The 18,543-nt window shown below is 39.9% G+C and overlaps 1 protein-coding gene across 1 annotated transcript in view; it reads right to left on the bottom strand.

The window, feature by feature from the left end:
* The window catches only part of LOC308676261 (histone-lysine N-methyltransferase EZH2-like), a gene marked incomplete at its 5' end in the record, with an annotated part of 237,128 nt that overhangs the window by 8,652 nt on the left and 209,933 nt on the right, over positions 1-18,543 (bottom strand). Inside the window, 6 exon segments of the mRNA XM_081342075.1 lie at positions 8,085-8,263; positions 10,631-10,756; positions 11,950-12,049; positions 12,125-12,197; positions 12,914-13,008; positions 13,180-13,349. Of these exon segments, the coding sequence (XP_081198201.1) occupies positions 8,085-8,263; positions 10,631-10,756; positions 11,950-12,049; positions 12,125-12,197; positions 12,914-13,008; positions 13,180-13,349 (743 nt within the window).

Here is an 18,543-nt window from a genome sequence, read left to right as displayed (position 1 = left end):
CTGCTAATTTTGTGCATTTGCCCACTGACAAAGAAATGATCAGTCTATAATTTTAATGCTAGGTTTATTTTAACAGTGAGAGACAGAATAATAACAAAAAATCCAGAAAAACGCATTTCAAAAAAGTTATAAATTGATTTGCATTTTAATGAGTGAAATAAGTATCTGACCCCCTATCAATCAGCAAGATTTCTGGCTCCCAGGTGTCTTTTATACAGGTAACTGAGCTGAGTGTCAAGTTTCCAACGGATGAGCTCTTCAAAGGACTCTGAGGCATTGTTTACCTTAAAAGTCTTTTATTAGAGCCCTATAACATTGGCAATGCTTGTGAGAAGCTGGAATCTGAATTCCCCTCCCCTTAGCACAATAATATTAAACACAATTCTCCTCCTTTGATTGCTGTCATTAATCGCATTCTCCAATTAGTTTGAAGGGTTAGTTCTCCATCCTTAGCATAAACCCCCCAGTTCTTACGTATCCTCTCTTGTTACACTCAACCTTGAAACTATTCCGCTACTGTTGTTTATGTCTAATTTCTCATACTTTCTTCCTTCCCCCCTCCCTTCTTCAACTAACTTTAACTCTAAAAGTGATACACAAGTAGAAATATGAAATAGCTGCTTCTTCATCTTTTGTCAAAGCAAGAACATCCGATGTTAGCAGCGTTGACATTGAGATTAGGCACACTCTCTTAAAGGGAGTGCTCCTAATCTCAGTTTGTTACCTGTATAAAAGACACCTGTCCACAGAAGTAATCAATCAATCAGATTCCAAACTCTCCACCATGTCCAAGACCAAAGAGCTGTCCAAGGATGTCAGGGACAAGATTGTAGACCTACACAAGGCTGGAATGGGCTACAAGACTATCGCCAAGCAGCTTGGTGAGAAGGTGACAACAGTTGGTTTGCAAATGAAAGAAACACAAAATAACTCAATATCCCTCGGTCTGGGGCTCCATGCAAGATCTCACCTTGTAGAGTTTCAATGATCATGAGAACGGTGAGGAATCAGCCCAGAACTACATGAGAGGATCTTGTCAATGATCTCTCATTCTTCAATCTCTTGAAGTATTCATTTCTAACCAGTTTCTTGACTTCAGTGTGCTTGATGTTGTCATCTTGAAGGATGCCCAGGTATTTATAGTGAACATTTTCATCCAGACTCTTGATGTTATTTCCATAGGGTATCTTGGTTCCCTCAGTTTTCACTATTTTTTCCCGTTAGATGGTGAGAGTGGCAAATTTGTCTAGTCCAATCTCCACTGCAATATCTTGGTTTTATATACACCCAATGTTGAGCAGTGATTCCGTTTCAGATGGTGTTTTCCCATACAGTTTCAGATCATCCATGTAAAGGAGATGGGATAGCCTAGCAGATACAGTCAGGGAAAAAAATATTTGATCCCCTGCTGATTTTGTACATTTGCCCACTGACAAAGAAATGACCAGTCTATAATTTTAATGGTAGGTTTATTTTAACATTGAGAGACAGAATAATAACAAAAACATCCAGAAAAAACACATTTCAAAAAAGGTATAAATTGATTTACATTTTAATGAGTGAAATAAGTATTTGATCCCCTATCGATCAGCAAGATTTCTGGCTCCCAGGTGTCTTTTATACAGGTAACAAGCTGAGATTAGGAGCACTCTCTTAAAGGGAGTGCTCCTAATCTCATCTTGTTACTTGTATAAAAGACACCTGTCCACAGAAGCAATCAATCAATCAGATTCCAAACTCTCCACCATGGCCAAGACCAAAGAGCTGTCCAAGGATGTCAGGGACAAGATTGTAGACCTACACAAGGCTGGAATGGGCTACAAGACTATTGCCAAGCAGCTTGGTGAGAAGTTGGTGTGATTATTTGCAAATGGAAGAAACACAAAATAACTGTCAATTTGGGTGTCATGGTTCCGATAGACAGAGATGAATAAAGCAGAACTCTGAGGTTTGCAAATTCCTCAAAGAACATGTTTCTTAGTTACAAAGTATCAGCACATCAAAAGTGAAACCAAGTCTGGAGACACATGTAACAATTCCCCAATACAAAGTTAAGAAATCCCACCCCTAAGGCTATGCAAGCAACTATGTTCCCCAATACATCTTCTTGAGATGATGGCTATGAGAATACTATAAGCTGAAGAAAATGTTATATAGAGAGATTATTATTTGTATAAATATAAAAAATGCCTATACCTAATCATTTATATATTGAAAATATTAAGAATTATATTTTGGCTAAGGTTGAAGAAGGAAAATACAAATGGGAGAAGGGAAGATCAAAGAAATGTATAAATATATTAATTATGGAATTATCAAATGTAATCATTATTGACTGTTAATTAATTATTACTGTCCTTTTTTCTTATTAAAATATAAACCAGGACAACACGCTGTACACCAGGCACTGAAGATTGTTATCTTCAGTTGTCTTCCGAGTGAGGTTCAAGGTGTTAGTAATGACCTACAAAGCCCTACATGGCATGGGTCCGGAATACCTTGGGGAGCACCTGCGGCCGGCGTCAACTTCCCTCCGCCCAGTACGCTCCCACAGAGAGGGCCTCCTCAGGGTGCCACCGGTCAAAGAATGCCGACTGGTGGCCCCCAGGGGGAGGGCGTTCTCTGTGGGTGCACCGGATTTATGGAACCATCTTCCGGTCGAGCTCCGGATGGCGCCCGATCTCCGCTCCTTCCGGCGCGATCTTAAAACCCATCTCTTTGAACAAGCTGGCCTGGCCTGATGGGACGGGGTGGGATTTTATAAATGGATTTTAATTTTTAATCTGTATTAATTTATTATGGGCACTGTTTAATTACTTTTTAATAATTTTTAATTTTTGTATCTTGTTTTTATGTATTGCCCTGTTCACCGCCCTGAGTCCTTCAGGAGAAGGGCAGTATACAAATTAAATAAATAAATAAATAAATAAATAAATAAAATAAAAACCAATAAAATAACTATTTAAAAAAAAAGTGAAACCAAGTCTGGAGACACATGTAACAATTCCCCAATACAAAGTTAAAAATCCCACCCCTAAGGCTATGCAAACAACTACGTTCCCCAATACATCTTCTTCGTGGCTTTTTACGCAACACCCAGCCTGCAGTCTGGGGAGCAGCCGATGACCTTGGTTCCCACGGGATAAAAGTTTATTTAGACTAGTGAAGCACCTGGCAAGCACCCTCCCTCCATTCCATGTGTCAACCGAAAATGAATAGGGAAAATGGCCACAGCCATACTCATTTTTAGAGTTGACACTGGGGCTCCATGCAAGATCTCACCTCGTGGAGTTTCAATGATCATGAGAACAGTGAGGAATCAGCCCAGAAGTACACGGGAGGATCTTGTCAATGATCTCAAGGCAGCTGGGACCATAGTCACCAAGAAAACAATTGGTACCACACTGTGCCGTGAAAGACTGAAATCCTGCAGCATCCATAAGTTTCCCCTGCTTAAGAAAGCACATGTACAGGCCTGTCTGAAGTTTGCCAATGAACATCTGAATGATTCAGAGGAGAACTCGGTGGAAGTGTTGTGGTGAGATGAGACCAAAATCGAGCTCTTTGGCATCAACTCAACTCACTGTGTTTGGAGGAGGAATGCTGCTTATGAACCCAAGAACACCATCCCCACCATCAAACACCATCAAATCCTGGGTGAGAACCTCCTTCCCTCAGCCAGGGCATTGAAAATGGGTCGTGGATGGGTATTCCAGCATGGCAATGACCCAAAACACATGGCCAAGGCAACAAAGGAGTGGCTCAAGAAGAAGCACATTAAGGTCCTGGAGTAGCCTAGCCAGTCTCCAGACCTTAATCCCATAGAAAATCTGTAGAAGGAGCTGAAGGTTCAAGCTGCTAAACAGCCTCGAAACCTTAATGACTTGGAGAGGATCTGCAAAGAGGAGTGGGACAAAATACCTCCCGAGATGTGTGCAAACCTGGTGACCAACTACAAGAAACGTCTGACCTCTGTGATTGCCAAGAAGGGTTTTGCCACCAAGTACTAAGTCATGTTTTGCGAAGGGGTCAAATACGTCTTTCACTCATTAAAATGCAAATCAATTTATAACTCTTTTGAAATGCGTTTTTCTGGATTTTTTTTTGTTGTTATTCTGTCTCTCACTGTTAAAATAAACCTAACATTAAAGTTATAGACTGATCATTTGTCAGTGGGCAAACATACAAAATCAGCAGGGGATCAAATATTTTTCCCCTCAATGTATTGGGCAACTATTAGTGTGTAGAATTATTATGTGACTAAATGGAAAATGAAAATTTGCCCATCTCACTCGTTTATTTGCATCTGTTAAAGTGAGAATAATAAACTCAAATGTACAAATGAAGATTTCTGACATTTCAAAAAAAATAATCAGTGACCAATATAGTCACCCTTTTCTTTTTTTCAAAAATATGTTATTGATTTTTTAACATAAACACCTTGATATTTGGTAAACAGCGTGTTGTCTGGGTTTATGTTTACAAAGTAATCACTAATAGTTTCTATATTCCAAAGTCCACACATTAGCTTTGCTTGATTTTCTTCCAATAATATTCTTTTTGCAACCTTAAATTAATACAATTCTTATGTGAATGCTGCTAACTTCGGATGTTCTTGCTTTGACAACATAGGGAGATGCAGCCTTTTTGTTTCCTATGATTTACACTTAGAATTAGATGATACTGGGGGAGGAGGAGGAATGTAATGGGAGTTAGTTAGACATAACAATTCAGGGGTTTTTGAAATAAGAGATGATAAAGAAATGGCGGGTTGGAGAACGGAAGGGAAAGCTTGCATTTCAAACTAATTGGAGAATGTGATTTATAACTGTTTAATCAGAGGAGGGAATTGTGCTTTGATACTATGTGTTTAGGGGAGGGGAATTCAGATTTCAGCTTCGACCATGTATGTGCCGAAGCTATGCTACTCGAATAAAGATTCTTTAAGGTAAAAATGTCTTGAATTACTTTGAAGAATTTCATTCATCAGAACCATGACATTTTATTGATTTGATAGGTAACAAATATAAAGATTTTTCTAAAATTTCTACCAATAATAATCACATCAATATCATGCTTCTTTTCTATCTGGTCATCTTGGTTGCCTCGTCATGAATCCTGTTTACAATTCTTATTTAAATTTATTTTCCATACAAAGTTCAAAACATTTCTACTGGTTAAAATTTTCCCAGAGTTAATTACCTTAAAGTATTTATATCTATTTTTGTGTCTTAAAAAATAAGTAGGAAAAAGACACAAAAGAAAAACAGAAAAAGAAAAGACGTAAGAGAAAAAAAGAAAAAAGGGGAGAAAAAAGAAAATAATATACTACTTAAAATACGTATCCCTCTTGAACTAGTATACACTTATTTCCATTTTTTTCTGTTTTTACCCATAATTAAACCTATGTTTAATCTTTAAATGTTCCATTTAATAAATCCAATCACCTAATCTTTTAACTCTATTCAAAAAAAATCCCCTTTTTAGTTATCCATTGGAATTTTCTTAAAATCAATTACATTTAAATGTCTAAAACATTTCCTTTATACTGATCATCCCAAACATTTTTATATTTCTCGTATCAAAAAACAAAATAAAAAAGAGAAAAGTAAAAATACTGTCTTACTTGGAGGGTTCATCCCTCTTAAACTAAAATCTTTCTATTTCTTCAGCCATATTCAAACAAGTGTTTAATTTTCAAATATTCCGTCTGATACACCCCATCATCTAATTCCTCAATTCTCACTTTAGCCCTCTTCTTTTGCCAAGCATCTTTCCCAATCAATATATTCCGTTGAATCAAAGAGTCTTTCCATAATCTTACAAATGTTGTTGTGGATATAATAGGCAAATTAAACATCATGTGTTTGTAAAAAAAAATTGCCCCTTCATATTCATTGAAGATTTCTCTCATCATCCCTTGTCTCCCCATTTCTTGAGGTACTCCCAACAGCTCAGCAGTCCATTTTGTCAAATCTTTTTCCTTATCCTCAAATTTACTTTGTGGTCTTACAGTACAAGTTATCTTTTCCATGTTCAATGTTTCTTGTAAGTCCTTCTGCACTTGAGTCTCCACTAGTTTGTATTCAGTTGTCTGCTTTACATGATCTCTCTTTTTTTGTTTTCTGATCATTTAATTGTTGTGATGTTAAACTGAGAATGCATTCATTTAAATTTTCAAATTCATTTTTAATTTCCTCATGGTTTGAAGCTAATATCATTTGCATTTGTTGTAACAGAACATACATTTCCTCCTGGTAAGTATTTATTTTTTCTTGATATGTTCTTTCTGCAGATCTCTGATGCTCCATAATGACCAAAAATCCTTTCTCTGCCAATCACTTTTAAAGTCACAATTTAAAAAATATTTATAATCCAGGAAGGTCAATTTTTTCTAAGTTTTATAGTTCTCACTTTGTAGATAGTCCACAATGTTTTCTTCTCTTTTGTTACAACTGCTCTTTATTTAATCAAAGCCCTGAAGGTCACAACAGGCTTTTCTTTCTGGGCTGTGTATTTAGGGCAGTATTTTCATCCACCACTAGATGTCAGCACCAGTCCATCTTTCAATTTTCTGTATTTTCCCCCCATAAACTTAATTCACCGCTTCCATTTAGAGGAGGGTGGAACAAAGACACCCCCCCCTTTCAGAGGATTTTTACTTCTGGGATTTTTTCTTTTTTTCTCAGGAAATCAGTCAGGTAGAAGAGAGAAAATCAATATACTTACCCAGTTCACGCACACTGTTTATAATCACGCTTAGTTTAGTGCATTTTGGCTTCAGCTGCATGTAGCTTGGGCTAGAGTCATGAATGACGCTAGCCTTTCTTCTTTCGGTTTTTGGAGAGCTTTCTGCAGACGTCCGGATCGACCACCATCTCCCCAGGATTGGTGGGGCTTCCCTCCTTCCTTGCCACCTCTCCGGGGTGGCTTTGGGCCCATTTACGATCCTTAAACAGAGAGAAATCAGTCGTAGGGCTCGGATCGTCTCGATCACTCAGCTGTGGCACTAGCTGCGCAGAACCGGAAGCCATAGCCACCCTTCTTTTCAATAATAGTCATAAGCCTTCCATTCAGGGAGTCTGTCAGTTTCTTGATCTGTTGATGATCAGCGTTTTGTGCAGCAGCAACCACAGCCTCCCAGATACTGTTCAGAGACATGTACTGTTTTCCTTCACCGTAAATCTCCCATTTAAGAAGGACCCACAAGTTCTCAATAGGGTTTAGGTCAGGTGAGGAAGGGGCCATGTCATTATTCTTTCATCTTTAAGGCCTTTACTGGCTAGCCACATAGTGGAGTACTTCGATGCATGCGATGGAGCATTGTCCTGCATAAAAATCCTTGTCTTCTTTAAAGATGCAGACTTTTTCCTGTACCACTGCTTCAAGAAAGTGTCTTCTAAAAACTGGCAGTAGGTTTGGGACTTGATTTTGAGTCCATCTTCAACCCAAAAAGTTTCAACTAGCTCATCTTTAATAATACCAGCCCATACCAGTACCCCACCTCCACCTTGCTGGCGTCTGAGTCAAAATGTAGCTCTGTGCCCGTTACTGATCCAGCCACAGGCCCATCCATCTGGTTCCTGGTAGCTTCACGTTTGGTTCTTCTCAAATCTTTGGCAGTTAATGTGCGTCTTTTTTCCTCAACACATTTCTTGCAACCCTGTTGACTATTTGCAACAAAACTTTTGATGGTTCTGTGATCACGCCCCAACATCTTAGCAATTTCAAGAGTGCTGCATCCCTCTGAAAGACTTTTTATAATGTTTGACTTTTCAGAGTCAGTTAAATCTCATTTTGCCTGAGGAAAAGAAGCTGCCTAATAATTATGCACACCTTGATATAGGGTGTTGATCTCCTTAGGCCACATCCTACTTCATTACACAAATACACATCACCTGATATGCTTATATCCACTAAGCATTCAGGTTTATACAGCTTGGAGATGGAAAATATGCATGAAAATGATGATATGGTCAAAATACTCACTTGCCTAATAATTGTGCACACAGTGTATATTATGCAGAGCTGTCTGGCATGAACAAAGATAAAATATGCCATCTGTTCATAAAAAGATGAACCACCTTTTTGGATCCTCGTTGAATGCTGCAGTTCTTGCAAGACACATTTTTGCTGTCCCAATGATCAGCTGCTCCACATGTCAAACAGAGATCTGGATCACACTCACGTACAGCTAAGTAGCAAGGACACTGCTTTGTATTGCATTGTGCTTTACAACGGCACCCAGGAAACCTGTTTTGGCCTTTAAACAAAAAGGAAAGCTGAATCAACTTTTTAAACTCTTGTTACAGATCGCTGGATTGCCCAGAACTTTGTGCAGGTTAGAGTGCTGGGCAATGAAAGTACAGTCACCAAACTAAAGCAGAAACCCAAAGGGTTTCAAATGGACCTTCGCATTGGATATCTGGATGTAAGTCTTGGGAGAAGTTCAGGTAGTAGCATGGTACCTGTATGTTAAAGCAGCTCATACATTTTAGATATCCGTTATTTTTTTTTAAAAAAGGCTATTCAAACTGCAGTGTTTTCAGTAAAGATTTAGGACAATCTCCTTTGAATTTTTCATCCTCAATAAATCCTACATTTGTTGAAGAAACCCTATATGCTGCAGAAGATTTGGGGGCATGTAGCAGGGAACCCTGCAGAACTACATTCAACTTTTTGAAGGTTAAGGGCCACAACTGGCTTTTGAATGACATGTGGTTTGCGGACTAACTCCCTAAAGTGGGAGGTACAGGAAGCAGAACAAAGTAGGTGGCAATAACAAAAATGAAATCTGATTTAAATTGAATTTGAAATTTAATTATATACAATTAATATTATTACTCCCTTATATTAAAAAAAATTCTTTCACCAAATTTCAGTTCAGAGGCAACTGTTGGAGGGACTGTAGAGGCCAGTCAAGGGCCTGAATCTGAATCCCTCTGTCTTCTATGAATTGGGGGCTGCACATATGCACTTCCCTATAAGTACCTTCTCTAAAAGAATACCAAAAATATTAGGCAATGTTCCCTTCTGGGATCTTATTTATTATTATTGATCTTCATGAAGAAACACAAGCTTCAAAGGAGTGGCAATTATAGAAAAAATGACTGCACAGGGAAATGTTAATGGCTGATATGACTGACACAATAACTGCATATTTTAATTAAATTTTATTTACAATTTAAATAAGAAAACAATTAACTTATGCTGGCCTTTGACCATAATGAAGGTTGATTTTACATTTGACAATCTGACAATGAGTGTTTTTTTAAAAAACGTTTTTCAGTCTGAAATGGCTATCTGCTCAGTCTCTTTCTCTGAAAGGACTAAACTTAATATCAACTGGTTTCAGATTACAGAGCTGTTGGTTTAAATAGCTCCAACCCAGAACCAAAGGAAATAATACATCTAACTAGACAGGGAGTATGGAATGAGGTAAAAGGGCTTTAGCAATTTGCTCCTACTATGCTCTCAATAAGGAAAGTGAAAGGGAAAAATATCTTAATAATTCTTTCTGTGTGAATCAAACATATTTCTTTATCTAATAAATTAAAATAAAGGCCTGTGCCTGGCTGAGAAATATATACTGTAGCAAAAGAGAGAACTATGTCCTTTGCAGTAGATGGTGAAAGATTGTGGCTGGCACACATTTCTTAATATAAGCAGAACAAGAAAGTATGAGAATAGAGGAACTGGGTCTTGCTGATGGGTGATCGTTTTGCAATGATACGTGTAGGAACAGTAGTGAGGAAAGTAGTGGTTAGAGCAAGGACAAGGAAGAACAGGAAACTGGCCCAGTAACCAGGGCACCATGAAGAAGAATAGGGAACTAACTCGGTGGTCAGTTCCAAGAAAAGGGAACTAGCGAAGGTGCTGTTCCAGAAAGTCATGTGTTGATGGTTTTAACAAGAAAAGGGAAATGGAACAGCTATTGTGTGGTTCCAGCAGCCACGGGTGGGCACAGTGCTATAATATAAAACATGCCTTGGAGATGAGGGTGGTGCCACTTGGCCACAAGCCATCACCTTTATGACTGCTTGTCCAAATTGGCCTTATTTGCAATGGGTTATTGAATGCAAGTACTGAATTTCTGTTTAAAATTTAAATAAACCTCTGGATCTTAAAGTGAGACTCTTGCTGTGTCTTGTCTCTTGTTTCATTTGAACAAGTTTTTCCCCTGACAGGAACCACTCCATCTTGAACGTTCTACCATTTTCTGCCCTTGGGGAAAAAATGGCACCACAAAGGCAAATTGTGAAACCCTCCTCTTCCTCCTCCTGCCACCTGACCAAAATTGTTTTAAAGTCAGCTATGCATGATGAGAAGCAGTGGTGGCGCAGTGGTTACAATGCAGTATTGCAGGCTAACTCTGCCCAAGGTTGACTCAGCCTTCCATCCTTCTGAGGTTGGTAAAATGAGGACCCAGATTGTTGGGGGCAATATGCTGACATTTGTAAGCCACTCAAAGAGTTCTGTAAAGCACTATGGAGTGGTACATAACTCTAAGTGCTATTGCTGTTGCTATTGCTAAACATTGTTAAGGTTACCACAAGAAGTTTAAAACCTCATCAGTAAGACAACTTATTGTTCAAATCATATTAAAAAATAAAATTTCTCCAACACTTACATTCTGAACTGCACTGACAGAACTTCTCACAGAAGTTCTGTGCAATGACACACGGACATGTGTTGTCACAAGGCTGACGTGGGTGATCACACGGCTGGTAGTTGTAAACATGATTAGATGACCCATCTGAACAACAAATTTAGGCATTTTTAAGGACAGAAAAATCAATACATCTTTTGAATTGTATAAAAGGAGATCCTCATCCCTTTCACCCAAATAACTACATAAAAAAGCCCCCACATCCCTTTATATCAAGAACTTAGGGAAAAGATAAGAGAAATAACCTAAATTCCATGCACTTCAACAGAATCTTTTATTACTCCTGTCTTTCCCTGCACTTGCCAAACAAAGAATATGGAAAATGAGGTACTTCTGGATGCCTCCTCCATGCAGGAAATATAAAGGCACACCATCATTGTCTACTATAAAAATTGCCAAAGAAGGTACTTATGCGTTCTGTAGGTGGATCAAGCCCAAAACCTTCCCAGTTCCCTGCTATATTTCTAGAAGTCAGAAAATACTATACTAAGAATTTTAAAATGAACTAAGTCAGGATTTACTGACAAAGTGAAGGAGGTCTGAATACTTTCTGAATGCACTGTATTAGCCCAGTTGTCATAGCTCATAACAGCAATTTATTGCTAGGACCCAAACACCAACCCTAACCCATATGGATCAATCAGAATGCACTGGCTCTGAGGCCAGTGGTGGGATTCAGCCAGTTCACACCACTTTGGCAGAACCGGTAGCTAATTTTTTGTTGCTCAGGCCCAGAATGGACTTCCGGAAGCGGCATCCACACAGAGAACCGGTTGTTCACATATTTAAATCCCACCACTGTCTGAGGCCATTGAGATAGTTCACAATATATACTGCTTGGATGTATTAGCAGAACGCTGACTAGATAGAAATGCTCACAGCTTCATACAACTGGTCATCCACCCCAAAAATAAGTTATAACCATTTTTAAGGATTCTTTGGTACAGAGCAATTAGATTTTACATGAGTGGGTTCACTAAAGAAGGCCACTAAGTTGTGTTTATGTACAAGTATGCCTTATATACAAGTGCAAGAATACTGTGAAACTCTAAATTCAAACACTGCTACCGTGTTTCCCTGAAAATAAGACCCGTTTTTCTTTTCTTTTTTCTTTTCTTTCTTTCTTTCTTTCTTTCTTTCTTTCTTTCTTTCTTTCTTTCTTTCTTTCTTTCTTTCTTTCTTTCTTTCTTTCTTTCCCTCCAAAAGATGCACCAGATCTTATTTTCGGGGGGTGCCTTTTTCACAGTCTCACTTCACGGCAGTGGCACTGACAGCCCTACCCAGCTGACCCACTTCTTCTGCGGCCGAAGGAAATGCCTCTACAGCTGAGAATGGAGCTCCGCCCTGCATTTCGCCGTCAGAGGCCTTCTGGAAAGACCTCTGCAACCGAGAACCGATTGAACCCGTAGCTCTGTTCTCAGCTGCAGAAGCCTTTCCGGAAGGCTCCGGTCTTACTTTCAGGGAAACACGGTAGTATATGGGTGGTTTGTTGACTGTATGTTTTTGTGTCCTGCTATTGGTGAGCATCCTGGAAGACAGGGAACATAAATGATGCAATCTTGGCAATCTGAGAATTGAAATGTCAGCAGATTAATGTTTTCTCATACCCACTAATTTGGCATTATAATGATCCATATTCATTTCCCTTCACAAACATGCTGTTCAGCTGACTGATGAAGTTAAATAGTGATTTTAACAGTTTTTATGCTGCTTTAGCTGTTATTTATTTCTGGTTAGCCACCTTCAGTGATAGAAGAGCAGGATACATATCAAATAACAACTGGAAAAGGAATTCCCTATTATTTTACATCACAAGGAATCACGAGTGGTGAGCTGATGATGTAATGATGTCAACGAATTAGAGTTGTTCCCCCACCCCCACCCCCCTTCCCTAAATTGCAAATATTCTTCAATTGAGGCAAATTTTGGCAGTGGAATTATTTTAGGAAAAATGCTTTATAAATTGGTTATTTCAGGAAAATCTAAAGTAGATTTCTTATATTTCAGTGCAATCTTTATATGCAGAACATAAGTAATTGCATTTGAATTGTCCACTGCTTTGCATTCCATTCTTCCATTCAGACATTGAAAATTCTCTGATGACATCTCAGAACATATTTATTTAACAAAAAGTAACAGTTTAGAATTTCTCTAGATCTTTGCTTGTGACATTCATTTTATTAATTTTTTTTTTAATTCCCACTTTAAAAATTTTGTGGGATGGCTGATCTGCAGTTGGTTTACCTGTGTTTCCTTTTTTTCTTTCTTGGAGGAGTATCAACATCTTCAGCAGGTGCTGGAGCAATAATACTAGATTCCTTTACTCTAAACTCATATACCTGTAAGGAGATTAAACATCCTCTATGTTTCAGTGCAATGTTTTATTGATTAGAATTTGATGTATTAGCATTCTCCATAAAATCTAATACATTTGAAATTAGTAACAAATGAATGCTTGTACTGTTTCACTACTAATAGTTTTGAAAACATTCTCATCATTTCATGCTTACCTGTCTGCATGTTTTGGTCCCAATTAACCTGGCTATTGCACAGAAATTGTCATAGTAGGTACCAATGAGAACCCTGAACATAGAAGCTTCAGCACCGGTCCATTCAACATTTTCTGGAGACTCTATATTTATCTTCATCTTGATTGGTGTTTGACACCTAGAATTTGCTTCTGCAATACCAAAAGAAAACAGTTTCAATTCCCAGAAATAACAGCTATGGCCAAACAGAAAAAAAGCTTACTTTCAATAGGATACCATTTTAAATATAGCAGAGGCAGGCAATGCGTACACTCTACAGCCAACAGCCTTGACCAAGGTCAATAGATTGTGGAAGCTGTAATCCAAAACATAAGGAGGACCTCAGATTGCTAATTCTGATATATAGCACAGTTATGAAGTTATCAGACTTGACTTTTGACCCCTCACATTTCTGAAATGAGTCTTTATTCTTTACGTTTAATTAATGGCACATCCTAACTTCTGGGTGACAAATGGTGAGCTAACACATCTCTGAATGAGTGGAGTTGACTTTGCCGTCACAAATAAAGGACTAGAGAGATCAGTCCCATGTAACCTCTCCAGATAAGGAGAGGATGGGAGATCACTCACTTATTCTCCAGATGACTGCTCCTTGCAAGGAGACCACAGGATAGTAGTTTTGCTGCAGATTTGAATATCAGGAGACAAAGAAAAGCCATCACATGCTCAACCGCAGCAGAGCCTTTTAAAGAACAATGGGTTTGGTAACCTCACTTTCTAATTGTTTTCCAATATTACCTATTTAACTATCTTAAGACTAATAGAAATCTTCAAAAAGACAAGTTTGCAAAGTCAAGTGGTGAGTTCACCTTCATTCCAGAATAAAAGTTAACTATAAGCTTGAGCCCCTTCATGGATTACTGCCTTGTCATGGCGAAGGGGCTTGCGTAATTCAATGAAGCTATGAGCTATGCCGTGCAGGGCCACCCAAGACGGAAAGGTCATAGCAGAGAGTTCTGACAAAACGTGAACCACTGGAGAAGGAAATGCCAAACCACTCCAGTATCTTTGCCATGAAAACCCTATGGACAGTACCAAAAGGCAAAACGATAGGACGCTGGAAGATGAGCCCCTCAGGTCGGAAGGCGTCCAATATGCTACTGGGGAAGAGCAGAGGGCTAGTACTAGTAGTGCCAGAAAGAATTAAGCGACTGGGCCAAAGCCGAAAGGACGCTCAGCTGTGGATGTGTCTGGTGGTGAAAGGAAAGTCCGATGCTGTAAAGATTTTTTCTCCATAGGAACCTGGAATGTAAGATCCATGAATCAAGGAAAGCTGGACATAGTCAAACAAGAGATGACAAGACTGAACATTGACATCTTAGGTATCAGCGAACTAAAATGGACAGGAATGAGTGAATTTAATTCAGATGACCATCAGATATACTACTGCGGGCAAGAATCCCTCAGAAGAAATGGAGTAGCCTTCATAGTCAATAAAAGAGTAGGAAAAGCAATACTGGGATACAATCCCCAAAATGACAGAATGATCTCAGTTCGAATCCAAGGCAAACCATTCAATATCACAGTAGTCCAAGTCTATGCCCCAACCACCGGTGCTGAAGAGGATGAAATTGACCGGTTCTATGAAGCCCTACAGCACCTTATAGAACTAACACCAAAAAATGATGTCCTTATCATCATGGGGGATTGGAATGCTAAAGTAGGAAGCCAAAAAATAACCAGAATAACAGGCAAGTTTGGCCTTGGAGTGCAAAATGAAGCAGGGCACAGGCTGATAGAATTTTGTCAAGAGAATACGATGGTCATAGCAAACACTGTTTTCCAACAACCCAAGAGATGGCTCTACACATGGACATCACCAGACGGTCAACACAGAAATCAGATTGACTATATGCTCTGCAGCCAAAGATAAAGAAGCTCTATACAGTCAGTAAAAACAAGACCAGGAGCTGACTGTGGCTCAGACCATGAGCTTCTCATTGCAAAGTTTAGGCTTAAACTGAAGAAAGTAGGGAAAAGCACTAGGCCACTCAGGTATGAATTAAATTATATCCCTGTTGAATATACAGTAGAGGTGACAAATAGATTTAAGGAATTAGATCTGATAGACAGAGTGCCTGAAAAACTATGGACAGAGGTTCGCAACATTGTACAACAGGTAGCAACCAAAACCATCCCAAAGGAAAAGAAATGCAAGAAAGCCAAATGGCTGTCTGAGGAAGCTTTGCAAATAGTTGAGGAAAGGAGGGAAGCAAAAGGCAAGGGAGAAAAAGAAAGATACGCCCAATTGAATGCAGAATTCCAGAGAATAGCTAGAAGTGATAAGAATGCCTTCTTAAATGAACAGTGCAAAGAAATAGAAGAAAACAATAGAATAGGGAGGACCAGAGATCTTTTCAAGAAAATTGGAGAGATGAAGGGAACATTTCATGCAGAAATGGGCATGATAAAGGACCAAAATGGCAGGGACCTAACAGAGGCAGAAGAGATTAATAAGAGGTGGCAAAATTACACAGAAGAACTATACAAGAATGAGCTTAACGTCCCTGATAATGACAATGAGGTGGTCACTGACCTTGAGCCAGACATCTTGGAATGTGAAGTGAAGTGGGCCTTAGAAAAGCTGAGCAACAACAAAGCTAGTGGAGGTGACAGTATTCCAGCTGAGCTATTCAAAATCTTAAAAGATGATGCAGTAAAAGTGCTACACTCAATTTGCCAGCAAATTTGGAAAACTCAAGAGTGGCCACAGGATTCGAAAAGATCAGTTTACATTCCAATTCCAAAGAAAGGCAGTGCCAAAGAATGTTCAAACTATCGCACCAATTGCACTCATTTCTCATGCTAGTAAAGTTATGCTTAAAATCCTACAAGCTAGAATCCAGCAGTATGTGGATCGAGAACTACCAGAAGTACAGGCAGGATTTCGAAGAGGCAGAGGAACTAGAGATAAAATTGCCAACATATGCTGGATCATGGAGAAAGCTAGGGAGTTCCAGAAAAACATCTACTTCTGCTTCATTGACTATGCTAAAGCCTTTGATTGTGTGGATCAGAACAAACTGTGGCAAGTTGTTAAAGAGATGGGAGTACCAGACCATCTTATTTGTCTCTTGAGAAACCTATATTGTTGTGATTCAGGGTAAGCCTGTGGGTTCGGCAGTTGGGTCGGACGACTCAGAGGAGGAGGAGGAGGGGGGTGTTGAAGAGCTTGATGAGAGTCCTCAGCCAGGCCCCTCTCATCTGGTCACGACGCAGACCCAGCTGTGTGAGCCTGACAGCGTGGATGAAGATGACCCACAGCTGGCCCTGTTCAAGGACGCCCGACGCAGGAGGCAGTCAATCAGGAGTAAACAGAGGAAGGCAATGGGGCTCCTCGGAAGGAGGCAGAGAGAAGCCACGCCCTGAACTGTATTTAAGGGGGAATGCGTGGGAGGGCTGGTTTGCTGAAGGCAACCGCTTGAAAAGCTCCTGTTTCTTGGTTTGTGTCTTGTTCTATTTGTTTTTGTAGCAATAAATTTGGCAGGCGTAATTCCAGCCTCTTGCCTTCTTGTAAAAGGGGTTGTCCCTGCCTTTTCTGCAGGGCCGGTAGAAGGCTAGTACAGAACATATATGTGGGCCAAGAAGCAACAGTGAGAACTGGACACGGAACCACTGATTGGTTCCAAATTGGGAAAGGTGTCCGGCAAGGCTGTATACTGTCGCCTTGCCTATTTAACTTATATGCAGAGCACATCATGAGAAAGGCAGGGCTAGAGGAGTCAAAAGTTGGAATTAAGATTGCTGGAAGAAATATCAACAACCTAAGATATGCAGATGATACCACTCTAATGGCAGAAAGTGAAGAGGAACTGAAGAGTCTCTTGCTGCGAGTGAAGAAGGAGAGTGCAAAAGTTGGGTTGAAACTAAACATTAAGAAAACCAAGATCATGGCATCCGGCCCTCTCAATTCCTGGCAAATAGATGGGGAAGAAATGGAGGTAGTGACAGATTTTATTTTCCTGGGCTCCAAGATCACTGCAGATGTGGACTGTAGTCAAGAAATTAAAAGACGCTTGCTCCTCGGGAGGAAAGCCATGGCAAATCTAGACAGCACACTAAAAAGCAGAGACATCACCCTGTCAACAAAAGTGCGTATAGTCAAGGCTATGGTCTTCCCAGTTGCAATGTATGGCAGTGAAAGTTGGACCATAAGAAAGGCTGAGCGCAAAAGAATTGAGGCCTTTGAACTCTGGTGCTGGAGAAGACTCCTGCGAGTCCCTTGGACTGCAAGGCGATCAAACCGGTCAGTCCTAGAGGAGATCAACCCTGACTGCTCTTTAGAAGGCCAGATCCTGAAGCTAAAACTCAAATACTTTGGCCACCTAATGAGGAGGAAGGACTCACTGGAGAAGAGCCTAATGCTGGGAAAGATTGAAGGCAATAGAAGAAGGGGACGACAGAGAATGAGGTGGCTGGATGGAGTCACTGAAGCAGTAGGTGTGAGCTTAAATGGACTCCAGAAGATGGTAGAGGACAGGAAAGCCTGGAGGAACATTGTCCATAGGGTCGTGATGGGTCGGACACGACTTCGCAACTAACAACAACAACAAAGATATGCAGATGATACCACTCTAATGGCAGAAAGTGAAGAAGAACTAAAGAGCCTCTTGTTGCGGGTGAAGAAGGAGAGTTGAAACTTAACATTAAGAAAACCAAGATCATGGCATCCGGCCCTCTCAATTCCTGGCAAATAGATGAGGAAGAAATGGAGGTAGTGACAGATTTTATTTTCCTGGGCTCCAAGATCACTGCAGATGGGGACTGTAGCCAAGAAATTAAAAGACGCTTGCTCCTCGGGAGGAAAGCCATGGCAAATCTAGACAGCACACTAAAAAGCAGAGACATCACCCTGTCAACAAAAGTGTGTATAGTCAAGGCTATGGTCTTTCCAGTTGCAATGTATGGCAGTGAAAGTTGGACCATAAGAAAGGCTGAGCACCAAAGAATTGAGGCCTTTGAACTATGGTGTTGGAAAAGACTCCTGTGAGTCCCTTGGACTGCAAGGCAATCAAACCGGTCAGTCCTAGAGGAAATCAACCCTGACTGCTCTTTAGAAGGCCAGATCCTGAAGCTAAAACTCAAATACTTTGGCCACCTAATGAGAAGGAAGGACTCACTGGAGAAGAGCCTAATGCTGGGAAAGATTGAGGGCAATAGAAGAAGGGGACGACAGAGAATGAGGTGGCTGGATGGAGTCACTGAAGCAGTAGGCATGAGTTTAAATGGACTCCAGAAGATGGTAGATGATAGGAAGGCCTGGAGGAACATTGTCCATTGGGTCGCGATGGGTCGGACATGACTTCGCAGCTAACAACAAACATA

The sequence above is a fragment of the Vipera berus genome, assembly GCF_964194415.1.
Source record: "Vipera berus genome assembly, chromosome: W".
Lineage (NCBI taxonomy): Eukaryota > Metazoa > Chordata > Lepidosauria > Squamata > Viperidae > Vipera > Vipera berus.
The sequence above is the reverse complement of the archived record's forward strand: the minus strand, read 5'-3'. Positions and strand labels throughout refer to the sequence as shown.